Source organism: Mustelus asterias, chromosome 21 (assembly GCF_964213995.1).
Source record: "Mustelus asterias chromosome 21, sMusAst1.hap1.1, whole genome shotgun sequence".
NCBI lineage: Eukaryota > Metazoa > Chordata > Chondrichthyes > Carcharhiniformes > Triakidae > Mustelus > Mustelus asterias.
The window spans coordinates 11,103,046-11,128,473 of NC_135821.1; the positions used below are offsets into that span (position 1 = coordinate 11,103,046).

The 25,428-nt window shown below is 47.9% G+C and overlaps 1 protein-coding gene across 1 annotated transcript in view; it reads right to left on the reverse strand.

Annotated features, from left to right (window-relative positions):
* Window positions 1-1,415: 1,415 nt before the first annotated feature.
* Window positions 1,416-25,428, reverse strand: part of ncf4 (neutrophil cytosolic factor 4) — a 62,508-nt gene continuing 38,495 nt past the window's right edge. The window contains exons 8-10 of the mRNA XM_078237481.1: window positions 21,997-22,148; window positions 15,183-15,248; window positions 1,416-6,431 (exon numbers count right to left, since the gene is read on the reverse strand). Coding sequence (XP_078093607.1) covers window positions 6,230-6,431; window positions 15,183-15,248; window positions 21,997-22,148 — 420 coding nt within the window. The 3' untranslated portion in view covers window positions 1,416-6,229. The remainder of the gene's footprint in view (window positions 6,432-15,182; window positions 15,249-21,996; window positions 22,149-25,428) is intronic.

The window sequence follows — 25,428 nt, forward strand, 5'->3', positions numbered from 1 at the left end:
GGTTAGGGTGCATTGGCCGTGTTAAATTCTCCCTCAGTGTACCCGAACAGGCGCCGGAGTGTGGCGACTCGGGGATTTTCGCAGTAACTTCATTGCAGTGTTAATGTAAGCCTACTTGTGACACCAATAAATAAATTTAAATAAACTTACAACACTTTGGGGGCAATTCTCCCATAAAAATTTGAAGCGCCAAATTTGTGTAAAAATGGCAGTAAGCCATGCTGGTCTTTTTCACGGGATTTGCAAAATGACTTTCCCACACTCTGCAGAGTGCGCTAGTGTGAATCACGCTGAACATCTGTGGGTGGGGCCTACCCCCGCTGGAGAGGCTGGCAGCATAGCGCTGAGCGGGCCACTGTGCATGCGCCAATCTGTCAGCGCTGAGATCTGCGCATGCACATTGGTCCCACACTGCCACTCTCCTGATCGCTGACCAGCTCAATCGCGGGCCAGTCCCCCCGTCACTGCCCCCCTAACCCCCAACCCTCTGATCGCTGCCCTCCCAGACCTCTCCACCCAGCACCGCTGTCCCGCCCACCCCGGCCAACCCAATCTCCCCTCCCCCTCCCCTCCCACCAGGATGGCCACTCCCCCCTGCCACCAATGCTGAAAACTGAGTGGCAGCGGGACACCCCCCCCCCCCCCACCAATCGCTCCCAATAAGTCCTACCCTCTCCAATCGGCCTCACCCCCACTTGCTCCACCCCCTTGGCATTGCCCGATGCCCGGTGGGCAGTGCCAAGGTGCCCTCTTGGGCATTGCCAGATTATCCCTTGGGCAGTTCCACAGAGCCAGACTGGCCTGGCCAGGCTGGCAATGCCCAGGGGGCACCCCCCCCCCCCCCCTTACCCCTGACCTCCTGGGGAGCCTCCATGGCATCTGTTCCTTCCAGCGGGGTCAGACTTCAGTCCCTGGCCCGCTAATTTTTTTTTGTGTTCATTCGTGGGGCATGGGCGTCGCTGGCTGGGCCAGCATTTATTGCTCATCCCTAGTTGCCCCTTGAGAAGGTGGTGGTGAGCCGCCATCTTGAATCGCTGCAGTCCACGTGCTGTGGGTTGATCCACAATGCCGTTAGGGAGGGAATTCCAGGATTTTAACCCAGTGACTGCGAAGGAACGGCCGATATATTTCCAAGTCAGGATGGTGAGTGGCTTGGAGGAGAACTTGCAGGTGGTGGTGTTCCCATGTATCTGCTGCCCTTGTCCTTCTAGATGGAAGTGGCCGTGGGTTTGGAAGGTGCTGTCTAAGGATCTTTGGTGAGTTGCTGCAGTGCATCTTGTAGATGGTACACACTGCTGCTACTGAGTGTCGGTGGTGGAGGGAGTGGATGTTTGTAGATGTGGTGCCAATCAAGCGGGGCTGCTTTGTCCTGGACGGTGTCGAGCGTCTTGAGTGTTGTTGGAGCTGCACCCATCCAGGCAAGTGGGGAGTATTCCATCACACTCCTGACTTGTACCTTGTAGATGGTGGACAGGCTTTGGGGAGTCAGGAGGTGAGTTACTTGCCGCAGTATTCCCAGCCTCTGACCTGCTCTTTTAGCCACTGTTTATGTGGTGAGTCCAGTTAAGATTCTGGTCAATGGTAACCCCAAGGATGTTGACAGTGGGGGAATCAGCGACGGTAACACCATTGATATTTAAATTGACATTTTAATATTCAAATCAGCTGCACGCTGATTTCCGGCTTGGAGCTAATGACTCCAAAAAACCTGGAGCCGGCGATGGGCGGAGGAGCCCAGCAGGAAGGCTGTGAAATATCCTCCGCTGATGTCTCCTGGCCCGTTGAGCTGCTGGAGCAGGCTGGGAAAATTAACCCCCGTTATATATTTCAGTTTTATGAGGAAAGATGTGTTTAATGAAGGGATAAATATTGGTCGGAACGCCAGGAGCCTGCTCTGATTTAAAGTATTCCCATTGGATCTTTCCCATCCATCAGAGATGGGGCCTCAGTTTAATTTCTTATCCAGAAGGCAGCAGCCCAATAACGTAGCTCTCTCTCGGGGCACAGGGGAGATGGATGAAGATGTACTGGGGCTAAGAGGAAAATTTCAAGTTTTAAAGTTTATTTATTAGTGTCACAAGTAGGCCGACATTAAGTTGGGGGCACGGTAGCACAGTGGTTAGCACTGCTGCCTCACAGCTCCAGGGACCTGGGTTCGATTCCCGGCTTGGGTCACTGTCTGCGTGGAGTTTGCACATTCTCCCCCGTGTCTGCGTGGGTTTCCTCCGGGCGCTCCGGTTTCCTCCCACAGTCCAAAGATGTGCGGGTTAAGTGCACTGGCCAAGTTAAATTGGACCCTTAGAGTCCCGGGATGCATAGGTTGGAGGGATTAGTGGGTTAAATATTTGGGGTTACGGGGATAGGACCTGGATTGTGGTCGGTGCAGGCTTGATGGGCCAAATGGCCTCTTTCTGCACTGTAGGGATTCTATGATGATTAACACCGAATAATGGGAAAACACACACAATTCATCAAAAAAAATGACAAAGGGTCATCCAGACTCGAAACGTTGGCTCGATTCTCTCTCCACAGATGCTGCCAGACCTGCTGAGATTTTCCAGCATTTTCTGTTTTGGTTTCAGATTCCAGCATCCGCAGGAATTTGCTTTTTTTTTACACACAATTCATCACCTTGATAACAATTTTTTTTTTATTTTGACGTTTAACAATAAATAAAGCAGATCTTCCACGGCATCGCTCGCGGTGAGACAGAATGCTGGTTTCTAACAGAGTGGTGTCGACAGCAGAGTGTCTCCAAGTGTTGCGGGATGTAAACATAGCACTGACAGGGAGCCTGCATTATACACAAGGTCGGCTACTATACCGCTGAGGGAACTGGTCCAATACTGAGTAACAATGGAAAATAGGAACAAGAGGTGAAGGCCATTCAGCCCTTCAGGCCTGACCTGTCTCATGAACTCATGGCCAATCCGTATCTATTGGCAAATGAAGGAGCGGTGATCCGAAGCCCAACCTTAAGTTTTAAATTTATTCATCAGTGTCACGAGTCGGCTTACATTAACACTGCAATGAAGTTACTGTGAAAATCCCCCAGTCGCCACACTCCGGCGCCTGTTCGGGTACACTGAGAGAGAATTTAGCACGGCCAATGCACCCTAACCAGCATGTCTTTCGGACTGATTCTCACATCACTTAGAATCATAGAATCCCTACAGTGCAGAAGGAGGCCATTCGGCCCATAAAGTCTGCACTGACCACAATCCCACCCAGCCCCTATCCCCATAGTGGTGCATCGCAAGGATCTGTTTTAGGGCCACTGCTGTTTGTCATTTTTATTAATGACCTGGATGAGGGCATAGAAGGATGGGTTAGTAAATTTGCGGATGACACTAAAGTCGGTGGAGTTGTAGACAGTGCGGAGGGAAGTGGCAGGTTACAGAGGGACATAGATAAGCTGCAGAGCTGGGCTGAGAGGTGGCAAATGGAGTTTAATGCAGAAAAGTGCGAAGTGATTCACTTTGGAAGGAGTAACAGGAATACAGAGTACTGGGCTAATGGTAAGATACTTGGTAGTGTGGATGAACAGAGGGATCTGGGTGTCCATGTGCATAGATCCCTGAAAGTTGGCACCCAGGTTGATAGGGTTGTTAAGAAGGCATACGGTGTGTTAGCTTTTATTGGTAGAGGGATTGAGTTTCGGAGCCATGAGGTCATGATGCAACTGTACAAAACTCTGGTGCGGCCGCACTTGGAGTATTGCGTATAGTTCTGGTCGCCGCATTATAGGAAGGATGTGGAAGTGTTGGAAAGGGTGCAGAGGAGATTTACCACGATGTTGCCTGGTACGGTGGGAAAATCATATGAGGAAAGGCTGAGGGGCTTGAGGTTGTTTTCGTTAGGGAGAAGAAGGTTAAGAGGTGACTTAATAGAGGCATACAAGATGATCAGAGGATTAGATAGGGTGGATAGTGAGAGCCTTTTTCCTCGGATGGTGATGGCTAACACTAGGGGACATAGCTTTAAATTGAGGGGTGATAGATATAGGACAGATGTTAGAGGTAGGTTCTTTACTCAGAGAGTAGTAAGGGTGTGGAATGCCCTGCCTGCAGCAGTAGTGGACTCGCCAACATTAAGAGCATTCAAATGGTTATTGGATAAACATATGGATGATATTGGAATAGTGTAGGTTAGATGGGCTTTAGATTGGTTCCACTGGTCGGCGCAACATCGAGGGCCGAAGGGCCTGTACTGCGCTGTAATGTTCTATGTTCTATGTTCTATAACCCCATGCATTTACCCTAGCCAGTCCCCCTGACACTAAGGGTCAATTTTAGCATGGCCAATCCACCTAACCCGCACATCTTTGGACTGTGGGAGGAAACCGGAGCACCCGGAGGAAACCCAAGCAGACACGGGGAGAACGTACAAACTCCACACAGGCAGTGACCCAAGCTGCTCACGTGGCGAGTGGTTAGGATGTGGAAAGCAATGCCCTAGGGTGAGGCGGAGGCAGATACAATCGTGGCTTTCAAAAGAGGATTTGATAGGCGCTCAAAGGGAAAGAAATGCGCTGACATGTGGGGAAAGGATGGGGGAGTGTGACTAGATTAGTGATTCTTGCTAAGAGCTGGCATGGGTTTAAGAGGCCAAATGGCCTGCCTCTGCGCTGGATTATTCAATGATCCCAGTCCAATCCTACAGTGATTCTAGTACTCAATGCTGGTGTCCTTTGCTGTGGGCCTCTGCTCATTTCCTCAATTGGAACAACATCTGTTCTCAGGGTCTGGGTCGCAGTTACGGACAGTGAGACCCCTCGATCATGCCTCAGTGTTCAAACACACCCCTGCCAATCCATCAGTCTCCAGGTAAACATTGACTGCTTGGCCATGACTGACATCGACAAATCCTATTGGCTGAACAGGCATATGGTCCAAGTGTCAATATGAACAAGCGGGAATGCTGGGTAATGGGATCAGGCTCTGACTATCTCCTCTCCTGTACGATTGGTCAGATTAAGAGTTAAATTAACAAAACGTATATTTTCATGGAGTGTGGGAAGCAGAATTCAATGGAAATTTTACTTCTGAAAGGGCGGCACGGTGGCACAGTGGTTAGCACTGCTATCTCACAGCTCCAGGGACTCCAGGATTCAATTCTGGCCTTGGGTGACTGTCTGTATGGAGTTTGCACGTTCTCCCCATGTCTGCGTGGGTTTCTTCCGGGTGCTCTGGTTTCCTCCCACAGTCCAAAAGATGCGTAGGTTAGGTGGATTGGCCATGCTAAATTTCCCCTTAATGTCCAAAGATGTGCAGGTTAGGTGGATTGGCCATGCTAAATTGCCCCTTAAAGTCCAAAGATGTGTAGGTTAGGTGGATTGGCCATGCTAAATTGTCCCTTAGTGTCCAAAGATGTGTAGGTTAGGTGGATTGGCCATGCTAAATTGTCCCTTAGTGTCCAAAGGTGTGTAGGTTAGGTGGATTGGCCATGGTAAATTGCCCCTCAGAGTCCAAAGATGTGCAGGTTAGGTGGATTGGCCATGCTAAATTGCCCCTCAGTGTCCAAAGATGTGCAGGTTAGATGGATTAGCCATGCTAATTTGCCCCCTACTATCCAATGATGTGTAGGTTAGGTGGATTGACCATGCTAAATTGCCCCTCAGTGTCCAAAGATGTGTAGGTTAGGTGGATTGGCCATGGTAAATTGCCCCTCAGAGTCCAAAGATGTGCAGGTTAGGCGGATTGGCCATGCTAAATTGCCCCTCAGAGTCCAAAGATGTGCAGGTTAGGTGGATTGGCCATGCTAAATTGCCCCTCAGAGTCCAAAGATGTGCAGGTTAGGTGGATTAGCCATGCGAAATTGCCCCTTAGAGTCCAAAGATGTGTACGTTAGGTGGATTGGCCATGCTAAATTGCCCCTTCGTGTGTAGGTTAGGTGGATTAGCAGGGTAAATACATGCCTACGAGGATAGGCCCTAGGTAAGATGCTCTGTCGGAGAGTCGGTCCTGGCTCGATGGGCCAAATGGCCTGCTTCTGCACTGTAGGGATTTGATGATACGAGCTCCAGCCATAGACAAATTCACCTTCCTAGACTAGACTAGAGGGGCCAAATGGAGCAAAGATGCAGATGAGGTGGGAGTTAAATATCTTTGAACTGTAGAGGCAGCAACCCAAAGAATATTTCTCCCCAGATGAGTAGGTCACTGAGAAAGAATCAATTCAAAAGGCCCTTGTTGGCAAACTCCCATTGCAGGTTCTCCTAGTAACAGCTTCACGGATTAGTGTTGTACACCGATAGATCAGCCTTTCTGGTCACATGTAACTCCCATGGGGCAAAGTCAGGCCTCCTGACCTTTGAGTGAACTTTGGCCTCCAAAGCCATCAATTCAACATCCATGTTGTCTATAATGCGCACCATGTCTCCCTCTGGGTCGCGGTAATTAAGGGCAATGTCCTCCTTCCCAAATTCAGTCCTGGAAAGTCAAGAAAAGACAATTGCATTTAAGTCTAAAGAACGCGAGTGAGCCATTGTACCAAAGTCATAGATAAAAGTTAGTATCTGGACCTATGAAAACTGCAGGTGACTCACCATCATCTTCATTCACGGGGGTGGGGGGAGGGGGGTTGTGGGCGTCACTGGCTGGGTCAACATTTGTTACCCGTTCCTAATTGCCCTCCAACTGAATGGCTCGCTTCAGCATTTCAGAACACAGTTAAGAGTCAACCACATAGCTGTGGGTCTGGAGTCACCTCTAATTCCAGATCGCCAGACCTGTCCTGGTCCCTCCATGCCGATGTTATAGTTAAGAAAGCCCCACCAACGCCTCTACTTTCTCAGAAGACTAAGGAAATTTGGCACGTCCGCTACGACTCTCACCAACTTTTACAGATGCTCTATAGAAAGCATTCTTTCTGGTTGTATCACAGCTTGGTATGGCTCCTGCTCTGCCCGAGACCGCAAGAAATGACAAAGGGACGTGAATGTAGCCCAGTCCATCACACAAACCAGCCTCCCATCCATTGACTCTGTCTACACTTCCCGCTGCCTCGGCAAAGCAGCCAGCATAATCAAGGACCCCACGCACCCCGGACATTCTCTCTTCCACCTTCTTCTGTCAGGAGAAAGCTACAAAAGTCTGAGGTCACGCACCAACCGACTCAAGAACAGCTTCTTCCCTGCTGCTGTCAGACTTTTGAATGGACCTACCTTGCATTAAGTTGATCTTTCTCTACACCCTAGCTATGACTGTAACACTATATTCTGCACTCTCTCCTTTCCTTCTCTATGAACGGTGTGCTCTGTCTGTATAGCGTGCAAGAAACAATACTTTTCACTGTATGTTAATACATGTGACAATAATAAATTAAATCAAAAAAGTCAGACCGGGTAAGGATGGCAGATTTCCCAGCACCTGCCTCTGGGCACCGACTTGGTGCTTTTAGCTGAGATTCCTGGGCGGAGGGGCTGATGCATTTATTTGAGCCCAAAATGATCTCAACCTATTCTCAAACTTCATTTCCTTCCCTCAAAGAACATTCGTGAGCCAGGTGGGTTTTTACGACAATCGACAATGGTTTCACGGTCATCAGTAGACTTTTAAATTCCAGTTTTTTATTGAATTCAAATTACACCATCTGCCGTGGCGGGAGTCGAACTCGGGTCCCCAGCACATCAGGACAATGACTTCATGTCAGAACCCGTGATTAGTATGACTGCTTGTTTTCTAGTGACATTTGGTGGTAAATTGTGCAGCGCAAGGCTGGATCTGGTCATGATACCCCAATGATTGGGTTGCTGACACTTGCTCTCGAGACAAGTGGGACAATTTAGTTGAGGTGTCACAAGGTGACTGGCATCGGCAAGGGTGGCACAGTGGCATGGTGGTGAGCACTGCTGTCTCACAGCACCAGGGACCCAGGTTCAATTCCGGCCTTGGGCAACTGTCCGTGCAGAGTTTGCACATTCTCCCCGTGTCTGCGTGGGTTTCCTCCCATAGTCTGAAGGATGTTGGGTCCATTGTTGTTTGTCATCTATATCAATGATCTGGATGATAATGTGGTAAATTGGATCAGCAAGTTTGCTGATGATACAAAGATTGGAGGTGTAGTGGACAGTGAGGAAGGTTTTCAAAGCTTGCAGAGGGATTTGGACCAACTAGAAAAATGGGCTGAAAAATGGCAAATGGAATTTAACGCAGACAAGTGTGAGATATTGCACATTGGAAGGACAAACCAAAGAAGAACATACAGGGTAAATGGTAGGACTCTGAAGAGTGCAGTTGAACAGAGGGATCTGGGAATACAGGTACAGAATTCCCTAAAAGTGACGTCACAGGTGGATAGGGTCGTAAAGAGTGCCTTTGGTACATTGGCCTTTATAAATCGGAGCATCGAGTATAAAAGTTGGAGTGTTATGGTAAGGTTATATAAGGCATTGGTGAGGCCGAATTTCGAGTATTGTGTACAGTTCTGGTCACCTAGTTACAGGAAGGATGTAAATAAGATTGAAAGAGTGCAGAGAAGGTTCACAAGGATGTTGCCGGGACTTGAGAAGCTGAGTTACAGAGAGAGATTGAATAGGTTGGGACTTTATTCCCTGGAGCGTAGAAGATTGAGGGGAGATTTGATAGAGGTGTATAAGATTTTGATGGGTATAGATAGAGTGAATGCAAGCAGGCTTTTTCCGCTGAGGCTAGGGGAGAAAAAAACCAGAGGACATGGGTTAAGGGTGAAAGGAGAAAAGTTTAAAGGGAATATTAGGGGGGCTTCTTCACGCAGAGAGTGGTGGGAGTGTGGAATGAGCTGCCGGATAAAGTGGTAAATGCTTTTAACATTTAAGAAAAACTTGGACGGGTTCATGGATGAGAGGGGTGTGGAGGGATATGGTCCAAGTGCAGGTCAGTGGGACTAGGCATAAAATGGTTCGGCACAGACAAGAAGGGCCAAAAGGCCTGTTTCTGAGCTGTAATTTTCTATGGTTCTATGGTTCTATGTGTAGGTTAGGTGCATTGGCCGTGCTAAATTGCCCCTTAGTGTCCAAAGATGTGCAGGTTAGGGGGACTGGCCATGGTAAATTGCCCCTTAGTGTCCCAAGATGTGCAGGTTAAAGTTTATTTATTTGTGTCACAAGTCGGCTTACATTAACACTGCAATGAAGTTACTGTGAAAATCCCCTCGTCACCACACTCCGGCACCTGTCCGGGTACACTGAGGGAGAATTTAACATGGCCAATGCATCTAACCAGCACGTCTTTCAGACTGTGGGAGGAAACCGGAGCACCCGGAGGAAACCCACGCAGACACGGGGAGAACGTGCAGAATCCACACAGACAGTGACCCAAGGCAGGAATCGAACCCAGGTCTCTGGCGCTGTGAGGCAGCAGTGCTAACCACTGTGCCTTGGCCATGGTAAATTGCCCCTTAGTGTCCAAAGATGTGCAGGTTGGGTGGATTGGTCATGGTAAATTTGTGGGGTTATGGGATAAGGTGGGGAAAGGGCCTCATAGAATCCTACAGTGGCATTCGGTCCATCGAGTCTGCACTGAACACAATCCCACCCAAGCCCTATCCCCATAACCCCATGCATTTACCCTAGCTAGACCCACTGACACTAAGGGGCAATTTAGCATGGCCAATCCACCTAACCCGCACATCTTTGGACAGGGTAGGATGCTCTGTCAGAGAGAGTTGGTGCAGACTCGATTGGCCAAATGGCCTCCTTCTGCACAGTATGGATTCTAAGACCTACAGTCCCGCATACTTCGGAATAGAAAAGAATGAGTCTGGTGTGTGGAGTATTAACATTTCACCTACCATGTTATACTTGGACAGCAACCACAATAATGAATGTTTTGAATAGGAAGTTGCTTTTCTCCATTGGAATTCCAGACTTGGATTAGGATATGTTCGTGTTGAGTCCATTAGTTAACAAAAGTGACCGTTTTTTCCTGGGTCGTTAAGTATTGTGGTGTCAGCACTTCCAGCGTTTTGAATTAAATTATTCTGCTGCAGTTTGGTGGAATGAACACCCAACGGAACAGCAAAGGAGAGTTGAATTTGGTCTATCGCCAATTCCCTTGATTCCCTTACAGACGGCAGAAAAAGTTTAGCCTTGAATCTACCCAACAATGAGGCCAGACTTTTCCCGTCCTGCCCGCCAGTGGAACCAGAGTGGGCGAGGGGACGGACATTGGGAAGGTCTGTTGACCTCAGGTGGGTTTGTACGGGTTCAGGATGAGCGAGGCCATAAAATTCTGCCCTGAGTATCCACAACCCTCCAAAGTAGAGGCTCACAGCCTCTTGGTGGTGGGGGATGGGGTCGGGGCAGGGTAGGGGGTGGGGGGGGACTTTTCAGGGCCACTACTTTTAGTTTGCTCATAAGATGTGGGTGTCGCTGGCTAGGCCAACATTTGTTGCCCATCCCTAATTGCCTCTTGAGAAGGTCGCAGTGAGCCACCTTCTTGAACCACCGCAGTCCCCGTGGCGTAGGTACACCCACAACGCTGTTGGGGAGGGAGTTCCAATATTTTGACCCAACCACAGTGAAAGTAAGGCCGATATATTTCCAAGCCAGGATGGTGAGTGGCTTGGAGGGGAACCTGGTGGTTTTCCCAGGTATCTGCTGCCCTTGTCCTTCTAGATGGATGAGGTTGCGGGTTTGGAAGGTGCTGTCGAAGGAGCCTTGGTGAGTCGTTGTGGTGGTGCATTTTGTAGGTTGTGCACACTGCTGCCACTGTGCATCGTACCTGACTAACACCACTGTAAGATGGTGGAAGAGGTGCCAATCAAGGTGGCTGCTTCGTCCTGGACGGTGTTGAGCTTCTTGAGTGTTGTTGGAGCTGCACCCATCCAGGCGAGTGGGGAGTATTCCATCTCACTCCTGACTTGTGCTTCAGTGGAGCGGCCCCATTGATTAGATCAATAGGTTCTCTGCCAGTTAGAACAATGATCCCAAACACAATTCCTAGACTGTGCTGAATTAGCTTATCCCAGCCAGGACAGTCGTGGGAGCTCTATAATTAGCCTGAGACAAGTCATAGACTTTAACAAGACAGAAAGAGGCCCTTTGGCCCATCGTGCCTGTGCTCGTCATCAAGCGCCTATCCATTCTCATCCCATTTTCCAGCACTTGGTCCGTAGCCTTGTTTATTATGGTGTTTCATTATTGTGTGCAGTTTTGGTGTCCTTATCTGAGGAAGGATGTCCTTGCTACAGAGGGAGCACAGAGAAGGTTTACCAGGCTGATTCCTGGGATGGCAGGTCTGTCATATGAGGAGAGACTAAGTCGGTTAGGATTATATTCACTGGAGTTTAGAAGAGTGAGAGAGGATCTCATAGAAACATAGAAATTCTAACAGGGTTAGACAGAGTAGATTCAGAAAGAATGTTCCCGATGGTGGGGGAGTCCAGGACTAGGGTCATAGTTTGAGGATAAGGGGTAAACCTTTTAGGACTGAGGTGAGGAGAAATTTCTTCACCCAGAGGGTGGTGTGGAATTCACGATCACTGAAAATAGTTAAGGCCAAACATTACATGATTTCAAGAAGAAATTAGATATAGCTCTTGGGGCTAAAGGGATCAAGGGATATGGTTGGGAAGGGGGGATCAGGATATTAAATTTGATGAACAGCCATGATCAAAATGAATGGTGGAGCAGGATTGAAGGGCCGAATGGCCTTCTCCTGCTTCTAGTTTCTATGTTTCAAGTGCTCATCTAAATGCTAAAAAGTTGGGAAGTGGAAATGTCAGGTGGGACATCCAGTTTCAATCCCAGATATTTACATTCTGCAGCATGCATTCAGGGATTGGGTGAAAAATCAATCAGTGTATATCAATAAAGAAACAGGGAGCAATGTTGTCAAACTATACACCCAACTGATGGGCAGCACAGTGGCACAGTGGTTAGCACTGCTGCCTCACAGCGCCAGGGACCCAGGTTCGATTCCCGGCTTGGGTCACTGTCTGTGGAATCTGCACGTTCTCCCCGTGTCTGCGTGGGTTTCCTCCGGATGCTCCGGTTTCCTCCCACAATCTGAAAGGCGTGCTGGTTATGGTGGAATGGCCATGCTAAATTGCCCCTTAGTGTCCAAACATGTGCGGATTAGGTGGATTGGCCATGCTAAATTGCCCTTTAGTGTCCAAAGATGTGCAGGTTAGGTGGATTGGCCATGCTAAATTGCCCCTTAGTGTCCAAAGATGTGCAAGTTAGGTGGATTGGCCGTGCTAAATTGCCCCTTAGTGTCCAAAGATATGCAGGTTAGGTGGATTGGCCATGCTAAATGGCCCCTTAGTGTCCAAAGATGTGCAGGTTAGGTGGATTGGCCATGCTAAATTGCCCCTTAGTATCCAAAGATGTGCAAGTTAGGTGGATTGGCCGTGCTAAATTGCCCCTTAGTGTCCAAAGATGTACATATTAGGTGGATTGGCCATGCTCAATTGCCCTTTAGTGTCCAAAGATGTGCAGGTTAGGTGGATTGGCCATGCTAAATGGCCCCTTAGTGTCCAAAAATGTGCGGATTAGGTGGATTGGCCATGCTAAATTGCCCCTTAGTGTCCAAAGATGTGCAGATTAGGTGGATTGGCCGTGCTAAATTGCCCTTTAGTGTCCAAAGATGTGCAGATTAGGTGGATTGGCCATGCTAAATTGCCCCTTAATGTCCAAGGATGTGCAGGTTAGGTGGATTGGCTGTAGTGAATGCACGAGCTTACAGAGATAGGGTGGAGGAGTGAGACTGGGTAAGATGCTCTTACGGAGTGCCGGTGCAGACTCAATGGACCAGGTGGCCTCTTTCTGCACTGTAGGAATTCTCTGGTTCTATGGTGGAGTGACCTGACCCTTTGTTGCTTAATTGAGTGCTTTCCAATGCCAATCAAATAAGAATAGAAGAAACAGGAGTAAAGGTAGACCATTCTGTCCATCCAGCCCCCCTACACAATGAGATCACGGCTGATATAACAATGGCCTCGACTCCACTTCCCTGTCTGTCCCCCTCACGACCCTTCAGAAGCAAAAATCTGTCTCACTAGGCCTTGAGGAAACTCAGTGGCCCAGTCTCCACTGCTCTCTGTGGAAGAGAATTCCAAAGATTAAAGATTCTCCTCTTTCGCTGTGGAAAGGTTTTGAAGATGTGGGGGAGGGGCACTTCATCTCTCTTTGAAATGTGGGACCCCTTATTCTGAAGCTAGCCCCCCCACTCCCCGCCTGTTCCAGATTTCCCAAAGAGAGGAAACTGGAGATGCCATGGCCCAGTGGTATTATCGCTACATTATTAATCCAGAAACTCAGCTAATGTTCTGGGGACCCGGGTTCGAATCCCGCCGCGGCAGATGGTGGAATTTGAATTCAATAAAAAAACATCTGGAATTAAGAATCTACTGATGACCATGAAACTATTGTCGATTGACAGCAAAACCCATCTGGTTCATTAATGTCCTTTAGGGAAGGAAATCATAGAATCATAGAATCCTACAGTGCAGAAGTAGGCCATTTGGCCCATCGAGTCTGCACCGACCACAATCCCACCCAGCCCCCATCCCCATGCATTTACCCTGCTAATCCCCCTGACACTAAGGAGCAATTTAGCACGGCCAATGCACCTAACTTGCATGTCTTTGGACTATGGGAGGAAACCGGAGCACCCAGAGGAAACCCACGCAGACACGGGGAGAATGTGCAAACTCCACACAGACAGTCACCCGAGGCTGGAACTGAATCCGGGCCCCTGGCACTGTGCTAACCACTGTGCCACCGTGCCACCCACGTTGCCATCCTTACCTGGTCTGGCCTACATGCTGGCCACAGCAATGTGTTTGACTCTCAACTGCCCTCCAAGGGCAACTAGGGATGGGCAATAAATGCTGGCCCAGCCAGTGACGCCCATGTCCCACGAATGAATTAAAGAAACATCCTCGCTGCATCTTCAGCCCCCTCAGCAATGCCACATTTCAATAAGATCACCCCTCATTTGTCTAAACTCCAATGGGCATAGGTCCAACCTACTCAACCTTCCTCATCCCGGGAATCAACCCTGTGAACGATCTCAGAACTTCCTCCAACGCCAGTAAGTGTCCCTCCCTCACATCTTCAAAACCTTTCCATAGCGAACGTTCGAAGCGATGGAGAGAAATAAAACACGCACACCGGTAATACCCAAAGGCCAGGAAAGCTCATTTACCATGCATTGGAGAATAACCCTTAGAGTCATAGAGATATACAGCATGGAAACAGGCCATTCGGCCCAACTTGTCCATACCGACCAGGTTTCCTAAACTGAACTAGTCCCATTTGCCTGCGTTTGGTCCGTATCCATCTAAACCTTTCCCATCCATGTACCTGTCCAAATGTCTTTTACATGTTGTCATTGTACCCGCCTCCACCACCTCATCTGGCAGCTCATTCCGCACACGCCACCCTGAAAAAGTTGCCCCTCGGGTCCCTTTTAAATCTTTCCCCTCTCACCTCAAACCAATGCCCTCTCGTTTCAGACTCCCCTACCCTGGGTTAAAGACATTGGCTGTTCACCTTATCTCTGCCCCTCATGATTTTATAAGCCTCTATCAGGTCACCCCCTCATCCTCCCACGCTCCAGGGGAAAAAAGTCCCAGTCTATCCAGCCTCTCCTTATAATTCAAACCTTCCAGTCCCCGGTAACATCCTGGTAAATCTTTGTTTTTGCACCCTTCCCAGTTTAATGACATCCTTGCTATAGCAGGGTGACCAGAGTTGTACACAGTACACCCAATGTGGCCTGACCAATTCTTGGAGGCTCCAGAAAAATTCCTGGAGGGGTGACAAGCTGAAGGGAATATAATCCACTCCGAGGGAGCCACCAACAATGGGTTCTTTCACCGGCTGCCCAGTTGAACGGTGCAGCCAAGGGCTGGAAAAGCTGATGCCCAATGTGAATACCAGATAGTTGTCATGGTGGAGGCTCTTTGTCGGGTAAACACGATGGAGCTCCACGCGTGTCTGACACTGGTTGCTGTTTGGGGGGGGGGGGGGGGGGGTGGAGGCGGGGACTGGGGGTGGAGGCGGGGACTGGGGGAGGTGGGGAAGGAATGGAAGAGAACCACTTGAAGACAACTGCCTCTGATTGGCTAGAATTGCCCTATGTTTGTGATTGAACTGAAATTCGGCCAAAAAAAAGTGAAGCCAGGAGCAAGGGAGCAAAATAAATCAATACAAGGTCACGATTCAAAAGGAGAAGATTTAGCTCCGACAATACCTCATCAAGGACAGAAGTTCTGTGTGGTCCGGGTGTACAGGGACAGCATCTCTCAGAGTCACATTCCTGTAAAAGGAGAGAGCATGTAAAACGCTGAACAATAACCGCACTAACACACTTACCAATGAAGTATTGCAGTTTAAAGTCTATTTATTAGTGTCACAAGTAGGCTCACATTAACACTGCAATGAAGTGGAGATGCTGGCATTGGACTAGGGTGGGCACAGTAAGAAGTCTCACAACACCAGGTTAAAGTCCAACAGGTCTATTTGGAATCACGAGCTTTTGGAACGCACCTGAGGAAGGAGCAGCGCTCCGAAAGTTCGTGATTCCAAATAAACAAAGAACAAAGAACAATACAGCACAGGACCAGGCACCTTCGGCCCTCCAAGCCCGCGCCGCTCCCTGGTCCAAACTAGACCATTCTTTTGTATCCCTCCATTCCCACTCCATTCATGTGGCTATCTAAATAAGTCTTAAACCTTCCCAGTGTGTCCGCCTCCACCACCTTGCCCGACAGCGCATTCCAGGCCCCCGCCACCTTCTGTGTAAAGTACGTCCTTCTGATATCCGTGTTAAACCTCCCCCCCCTCACCTTGAACCTATGACCCCTCATGAATGTCACCGCCGACCTGGGAAAAAGCTTCCCACCGTTTCACCCTATCTATGCCTTTCATAATTTTATACACCTCTATTAGGTCACCCCTCATCCTCCGTCTTTCCAGTGAGAACAACCCCAGTTTACCCAATCTCTCCTCATAGCTAAGTCCTTCCATACCAGGCAACATCCTGGTAAACCTCCTCTGCACTCTCTCTAAAGCCTCCACGTCCTTCTGGTAGTGTGGCGACCAGAACTGGGTGCAGTATTCCAAATATTGGACTTTAACCTGGTGTTGTGAGATTCTCACTTTTGATTGTGGGCACATTATCCCTTGAATTAAATTTTAAATTTTTTAATTTATTTATTAGTGTCACAAGTAGGCTCACATTAACACTGCAATGAAGTGGAGATGCTGGCGTTGGACTAGGGTGGGCACAGTAAGAAGTCTCACAACACCAGGTTAAAGTCCAACAGGTTTATTTAGAATCACGAGCTTTTGGAACTCACCTGAGGAAGGAGCAGCGCTCCAAAAGCTCGTGTTTCCAAATAAACTTGTTGGACTTTAACATGGTGTTGTGAGATTCTCACTTTTGATTGTGGGCACATTATCCCTTGAATTAAATTTTAAATTTTTAAATTATTTATTTGCGTCACAAGTAGGCTTACATTAACACTGCAATGAAGTTACTGTGAAAATCCCACTAATTGCCACATTCCGGCGCCTGTTCGGGTACACTAAGGGAGAATTTAGCATGGCCAATCCACCTAACCAGCACATCTTTCGGACTGTGGGAGGAAACCGGAGCACCCGGAGGAAACCCACGCAGACACGGGGAGAACGTGAAGACTCCGCACAGACAGTGACCCAAGCCGGGAATCGAACCTGGGTCCCTGGTACTGTGAGTCAGTAGTGCTAACCACTGTGCCACCCACTGATAGCTACTGACCCCACCTTTACAGCACCATTATATATTCACTTCAAATTTCACTGTTTGTTCCAGGGGCTCTAATCTTACTCAACAGGCCTAAGGCCTACCAAATCATGTTTGATTTGATTCATTATTGTCACATGTATTGGGATACAGTGAAAAATATTGTTTCTTGCTCGCTATACAGACAAAGCATACAGTTCATAGTGTACATAGGGGAGAAGGAAAGGAGAGGGTGCAGAATGTAGTGTTACAGTCATAGCTAGGGTGTAGAGAAAGATCAGCTTAATATAAGGTAGGTCCATTCAAAAGTCTGATGCAGCAGGGAAGAAGCTGTTCTTGAGTCGGTTGGTACGTGACCTCAGACTTTTGTATCTTTTTCCTGGCGGAGGAAGGTGGAAGAGAGAATGTCCGGGGTGCGTGGGGTCCTTGATTATGCCGGCTGCTTTTCCGAGGGAGCGGGAAGTGTAGACGGAGTCAATGGATGGGAGTCTGGTTTGCGTGATGGACTGGGCTACGTTCACGACCCTATGTAACTTCTTGTGGTCTTGGTCAGATCAAATCAAATCCTGCTAAGTCAATCCCTCGTTCTGCCACCTGCCCTTGAGTCCTTCAGCGGTGAGGGGGGAGGGGGGGGGGGAGAATTCCATCTTATTTGTTTATATTCATTGTCAACCAAAACCAAAACTTAATGTGCTAAATATCCAACAAATCTGGCAGAGGTTTGAGTCAGAAGTGGAAAGAATTGGGCCTCTTAAGAAACAAGTAAACAACTTAATAAACACAATCTTCTCAGTCGCTCACAGCTGGAGTTCTTCATTGTTGGGCCTGAGGTGCCAACAACATACTTCAAACGTTCAGAGGCCCCAAAGCCTACTTTAACATCGTTCCAGCACTTAGCAGAGTTCCTGGCCATCTCCAAACAAGCCACGATTCCCATTAAATATTGCTAAGTGTAATGCATTGGGATTACCCACCAGAAATTGTCTTCTATCAGTCAGGGGATCAAGGCCTTGAACATCCCTATACAGAACAAAGAAAAACAAGGAACAGTACGGCGCAGGAACAGGCCCTTCGGCCCACCGAGACTGTGCCAACACATGACACCTTTCTAAACCAGAAGACCGTTTCCCTCTACGCGGTCCGTATCCCTCTATTCGTTGCCTATTCATGTATCTGTCAAGATGCCTCTTAAACATTGCTTTGTATCTGCTTCTACCACTTCCTCTGGCAGCGTGTTCCAGGCACTTACCACCCTCTGTGTAAAAAAAACTTCCCTCGTATTTCCTTCAAACTTTCCCCCTTTTACCATAAACCCACATCCCCTTGTAATTGACATTTCTAACACAAACAGAAAATGCTGGAAAATCTCAGCAGGTCTGACGGCATCTGTGGAGAGAGAATAGAGCCAACGTTTCAAATCTGGATGATCCTTCGGCAGCTCTGACAAAGGGTCATCCAGACTCGAAACGTCGGCTCAATTCTCTCTCCACAGAGGTTGTCAGACCTGCTGAGATTTTCCAGCATTTTCTGTTTTCGTTTCAGATTCCAGCATCCGCAGTATTTTGGCTTTATCTTAATTGACATTTCTACCGTGGGACGGCACGGTGGCACAGTGGTTAGCGCTGCTGCCTCACAGCGCCAGGGACCTGGGTTCGATTCCCAGCTTGGGTCACTGTCTGTGCGGAGTCTGTACCGTCTCCCCGTGTCTGCGTGGGTTTCCTCCGGGTGCTCCGGTTTCCTCCCACAGTCCTCCCAAAGACGTGCTGGTTAGGTGCATTGGCCGTGCTAAATTCTCCCTCAGTGTACCCGAACAGGCGCCGGAGTGTGGCGACTAGGGGATTTTCACAGTGATGCACCATCAATCTAGCAAAGACTAGTTGTATGCAAGAACAAATAGGCTTTTATTAACAAGAACTTGGAGCCATCCCTGTCGGAGATCTGGTCTGTACTAAAGGCTAGGGGGAGGAGCCATCGCCTTTATACCCAGACCAGGGGGAGGAGTCTTGGGCGGAGCCGGCAGGGATGTGCCACATATACAGATAATAACAGATACTAACTAACAGTGGTTAACCACAACAGACAACAGCTAACAGTGGTTTACCACACACAGTAACTCCATTGCAGTGTTAATGTAAGCCTACTTGTGACACTAATAAATAAACTTTAAACTTTTACCCTGGGAAAAAGACTCTGACTCTCCATTCTATCCGTGGCTCCCATCATTTTTCAAACTTCTATCAGGTCGCCCCTCAGCCTCCGACATTCAAGTGAAAACAAACCAAGTTTATCCAATCTCTCCTCATAGCTAATACCCTCCAAACCAGGCAACATCCTGGTAAACCTTTTCTGTATCCTCTCCAAAGTCTCCACATCCAGTGTGATGACCAGAACTGGACGCAAAGTTCCAAATGTGGCCCAACTGAAGTTCTATGCAGCTGCAACACGACTTGCCAATTTTTATACTCTATGCCCCGACCGATGAAGGCAAGCATGCCATACACCTTCTTGATCACCTACGCTGTGGCCCTCTACTGAGGTAGATTATCAACACAACTTAAAATAAAAGACCCCCCCCCGTCGCAAGGTCCTTGCTGGAAGGTGCTGAGGGACAAGTTAACCTAAAAGGTCCCTCTTCCCCTGAGGTGTAGGTAAGTTGCCCCAAACAAGGCAGGGGTCCAGCCAAATCCAATCCACCTTTCACACAATGAAGGTGGTAGCCTGTCACCACTAACGTCAACATTGGCGCTTTCATCACCAATACCACTGGGAACTGCCAACCAAGTAGGGGCAGCGCAGTGGTTAGTGATGCTGCTTCACAGCACCAGGGACCCGGGTTCGAATCCCAGCTTGGGAGGGAATTCCAGAATGTTGTCCCAGCGACAGTGAAGGAACATATATTTCCAAGTCAGGACGGTGAGTGGGCTGGAGGGGAACTTGCAGGTGGTGGTGTTCCCATGTATCTGATGTCCTTGTCCTTCTAGGTGAAAGTGGTTGTGGGTTTGGAAGGTGCTGTCTAAGGATCTTTGGTGAATTGCTGCCGTGCATCTTGTAGGTAGTACACACTGGGTGTCACGGTGGCACAGCGGTTAGCACTGCTGCCTCACAGCACCAGGGACCCGGGTTTAAATCCCGACTTGGGTCACTACCTGTGTGGAGTCTGCACGTTCTCCCCGTGTCTGCGTGGGTTTCCTCCGGCTGCTCCGGTTTCCTCCCACAGTCTGAAAGATGTGCTGGTTAGGTGCTAAATTCCCCCTCAGTGTACCCGAACAGGTGCCGGAGTGTGGCGACTAGGGAATTTTCACAGTAACTTCACTGCAGTGTTAATGTAAGCCTATTTGTGACACTAATAAATCAGCTTAAACTTAAAGTTGGGAACCAAACCAGGGACTTTCTGATGTTTGAAGCTCAGCTCTGTAAAAATAATTCTCTCAGTTGGAGGTGTTATGGACAGCTGGAATGAACTGTTGACTTTGCTTGATTGACAATGTTATGCGGTTATAATAGGTTTCCAATCTGTGATCTCTTTTGTCAATGTCTCAGTGTTTATTTGCACAAGATTAAGAGATGCTAAGTGGTTAAAATTCTGTTAGAAATTTTAATGGTCTATTTTGATTGACACTTTTATAGGGTTGTAGGAACAGCATATTCTTTTCTTTTAAGAAGACTTTTGAATGGGTGTTTGTTTTCTGAGCGGTTCCACACATCCTATTATTACTATCATGCTTTTCTGGCTCTATACAATGTGTGTACTAAGTGAATGAGCATGGAAGATCCATGAGTTGGCGAGGAGGAAATGGGCTCGGTGGGTGGGTGGGTGGGGGGAGTAAGTCAGTATTAAGTTGGCATGAGGGCTGGAGGAAGTGGGTGAGTGGTGGTGGGGGGGTGTGAGTGAAGGGGGGGTGGGTTTCATGGGTTGACACTAAGTTAGCACCAAGTGCAATGGGGAGTGGATGGAGAGGTGGAAGGTGGGTTCAAGAGGAGTGAGGGCTTAATGATCTATAATGCAACCGTGTTGTATTAAACTAAGGTGTACATTTTGACCAGCTCACTATAATACTTAACCACTTTGGTGGCCCCTTCTGATCTGCTTACTGGGCAGGCGAGTGGGTGAGGCAATGGGCCCAACAACATCCCACACCCACCCACAGGGAGGGAATCTTGACATTCCACTGAGAAGGGTCTGAAGAGTGAAGAAATTTTCAGACTCAAGCTACCTGACTCAGCAGCAACAATGGTCGAGCGCTTCAGGTTTCTAGGTGTCCAGATCACCAACAATCTGCCCTGCTCCCTCCACACCAACACAACAGCTAAGTAAGCCCACCAACAACTCTACTTTCTCAGGAGCCTAAGGAAATTTAGTATGTCCGCTACGACGCTCACCAATTTTTACAGATGCACCACAGAAAGCATCCTTTCCGGTTGTATCACAGCTTGATATGGCTCCTGCTCTGTCCAAGACCACAAGAAACTACAAAGAGTTGTGAACGTAACCCAGTCCATCACGCAAACCAACCTCCCATCCATTGACTCCGTCGACACTTCCCGCTGCCTCGGGAAAGCAGCCAGCATAATCAAGGACCCCACACACTCCGGACATACACTCTTCCAACTTCTTAAAGTTTAACATTTATTTATTAGTGTCACACGTAGGCTTACATTAACACTGCAATGAAGTTACTGTGAAAATCCCCGAGTCGCCACACTCTGGCGCCTGGTCGGATACATTGAGGGAGAATTTAGCATGGCCAATGCACCCAACCAACACATCTTTTAGACTGTGGGAGGAAACCCATGCAGTTACAGGGAGAACATACAGACTCTGCACAGACTGTGACCCAAGCTGGAAATTGAACCTGGGTCCCCGGTGCTGTGAGGCATCAGTCTGTTGGGAAAAAAGACACAAAAGTCTAAGATCATGTACCAATCGACTCAAGAACAGCTTCTTCCCTACTGGCATTAGACTTTTGAATGGACCTACCTTATATTAAGCTGATCTTTCTCTACATCCTAGCTATGACTGTAACACTACATTCTGCAGCTTCTCCTTTCCTTCTCCTCTATGTACTCTATGAATAGTTTGCTTTATCTGTATAGCGAGCAAGAAACAATACTTTTCACCGTATCCCAATACACGTGACAATAATAAATCAAATCAAATCAATCTATGACGCCACATTATCTGAGTTACTTGTCAATGCTCTTTGGGGGATTTCGCTACTTCAAATATGGAATATTATTGGTTGTTGTGAATCCCACCAATGATTGGCTGGGCAGCAGATACCTGATCTCACAACAATGGGCATCATGGTAGATGCACCGGATGACGTGAGCGCCCGTGCGTCCTTCCTTCGCATCAAGCGCTTCTTCCGACAAATCTTTAATAATCCTCACGAACAATTTGGGGAAGATTCCAGTGCAGTCATTCAGAATGCCCTAATTTGAGAGAGCGGAGGAGGAGAGAAAAGAGGAAATGAATTATAGAATCCCTACAGTGCAGAAGAGGCCTTTTGGCCCATCGAGTCTAACCGACTCTCTGAAAGAGTGTCTTACCCATGTCCTTTCACCCACCCTACCCCGTAATCCCATGGCCAATCCATCTAACTTTCACATCTTGGGACACTAAGGGCCAATTTAGCATGGCCAATCCACCTAACCTACACATCTTTGGACACTAAGCGACAATTTAGCATGGCCAATCCACCTAACCTGCACATCTTTGGACACTAAGGGGCAATTTAGCATGGCCAATCCACCTAACCTACACATCTTTGGACACTAAGCGGCAATTTAGCATGGCCAATCCACCTAAACCGCACAACTTTGGACACTAAAGGGCAATTTAGCATGACCAATCCACCTAACCTACACATCTTTGGACACTAGGGGGAAATTTAGCATGGCCAATCCACCTAACCTACACATCTTTGGACACTAAGCGGCAATTTAGCATGGCCAATCCACCTAAACCGCACAACTTTGGACACTGAAGGGCAATTTAGCATGACCAATCCACCTAACCTACACATCTTTGGATACTAAAGGGCAATTTAGCATGACCAATCCACCTAACCTACACATCTTTGGACACTAAGGGGCAATTTAGCATGGCCAATCCACCTAATCTACACATCTTTGGACACTAAGGAGCAATTTAGCATGGCCAATCCACCTAACCTACACATGTTTGGACACTAAGGGGCAATTTAGCAAGGCAATCCACCTAACCTACACATCTTTGGCCACCAAGGGGCAATTTAGCATGGCCAATCCACTTAACTTTCACATCTTCGGACACTAAGGAGCAATTTAGCATGGCCAATACATCTAACCTACATATCTTCGGACACTAAGGGACAATTTAGCATGGCCAATCCATCTAACCTGCACATCTTTGCAGTGTGGGTGGAAACCAGAGCACTCTCCATAATAAGAACATCCTTCTTCAGATAAAGAGACCAAAGCTAACTTCAAAGTTTTTTATTAGCACCTGTTCGGGAACACAGAGAGAGAATTTAGCGTGGCCAACGCACCTAACCAGCACGTCTTTCGGACTATGGGGGGGAAACCGGAGCACCTGGGGGAAACCCACGCAGACACAGGGAGAACATGCATACTCCACACAGACACAGTCACCCAGGTAAGGATGGCAGATTTCCTTCCCTAAAGGGACATCAGTGAACCAGATGGGTTTTTCCAACAATCGACAATGGTTTCATGGTCATCAGTAGATTCTTAATTCCAGATATTTTTAATTGAGTTCAAATTCCACCATCTCTGTGGCGGGATTCAAACCCGGGTCCCCAGCTGAGCTTCTGGATTGATGCCTAGCGATAATACCACTAGACCGTTGCTTCTCCTGGTTATTTCTGTGAACTAAGCCGGATAATTTTGGTTTTGCAATGGACCTTTTACAGCTAAGAGTTGTCATAGTAGAAGAAATAGTCCATAGATTTTCCTTGCCAAACACAAAAGACCCCTCCTGCCAGACTCAGATCATCGACACTTAGCACATCTGTTGGCCCTGTTGCTTTAGCACAGCTGGCCAACATCTGCCCACAGCAGAAGACATAAGAACATAAGAAATAGGAGCAGGAGTAGGCCATCTGGCCCTTCGAGCCTGCCCCGCCATTCAACAAGATCATGGCTGATCTGAAGCGAATCAGTTCCACTTACCCGCCTGCTCCCCATATCCCCTAATTCCCTTATCGATCAGAAAGCTATCTACCCGTGATTTAAACATATTCAACGAGGAAGCCTCCACCACTTCAATGGGCAGAGAATTCCAGAGATTCACTACCCTCTGAGAGAAGAAGTTCCCCCTCAACTCTGTTCTGAACCGGCCCCCCCTTATTTTGAGGCTGTGCCCTCTAGTTCTGGTTTCCCTTCTAAGTGGAAAGAATCTCTCCACCTCTACCCTATCCAGCCCCTTCATTATCTTATATGTCTCTATAAGATCACCCCTCATCCTTCTAAACTCCAACGAGTACAGACCCAATCTGTTTAATCTCTCCTTATAAGCTACACCCCTCATCTCCGGTATCAACCTGGTGAACCTTCTCTGCACTCCCTCCAAAGACATCCATCTTTTCAAAATATCCCCTTGCTTTCTTTCCAAACAAACGGGGATTTCCAATTGAATTGAAGGGTTGGAGGAATGGGAAACAGTACGAAGAAAAAGAGGACTTATTGAGAAATTAAAACTAACAAAATAGAGAGAATCATAGAATCCCTACAATGCAGCAGGAGGACATTCGGCCCATCGAGTCTTCGCCGACTCTCCAAAAGAGCACCTCACCCAGGTCCGATCACCACAACCCCACCTATATACACTGCTAATCCCACTAATCTGCACATCTTTGGACACTAAGGGGCAATTTATCAAGGACAATCCACCTAACCTACACATCTTTGAACACTGAGGGGCAATTTAGCATGGCCAATCCACATAACCTACACATCTTTGAACACTAAGGGGCAGTTTAGCATGGCCAATCCACCTAACCCGCACATCTTTGGACACCAAGGGGCAATTTATCAAGGACAATCCACCTAACCTACACATCTTTGAACACTGAGGGGCAATTTAGCGTGGCCAATCCACATAACCTACACATCTTTGGACACTAAGGGGCAATTTAGCATGGCCAATCAACCTAACTGATACATCTTTGGACACTAAGGGGCAATTTAGCACAGCCAATCCCGCTAACCCGCACATCTTTGGACATTAAGGGACAATATAGCACGGCCAATCCACCTAACCTGCACATCTTTGGATACTAAGGAGCAATTTAGCATGGCCAATCCACCAAACCTGCACATCTTTGGACACTAAGGAGCAATTCAGCATGGCCAATCCATCTAACCTGCACACCTTTGGACACTAAGGAGCAATTTAGCATGGCCAATCCACCTAACCTGCACATCTTTGGACACTAAGGGTCAATTTAGCATGGCCAATCCATCTAACCTGCACACCTTTGGACACTAAGGAGCAATTTAGCAAGGCAATCCACCTAACCTACACATCTTTGGACACTAAGGGTCAATTTAGCATGGCTAATCCATCTAACCTGCACATCTTTGCAGTGTGGGAGGAAACCAGAGCACTCTCCATAACAAGAACATCCTTCCTCAGATAAAGAGACCAAAGCTAACTTCAAAGTTTTTTATTAGTGTCACAAGCAGGCTTACATTAACACTGTAATGAAGT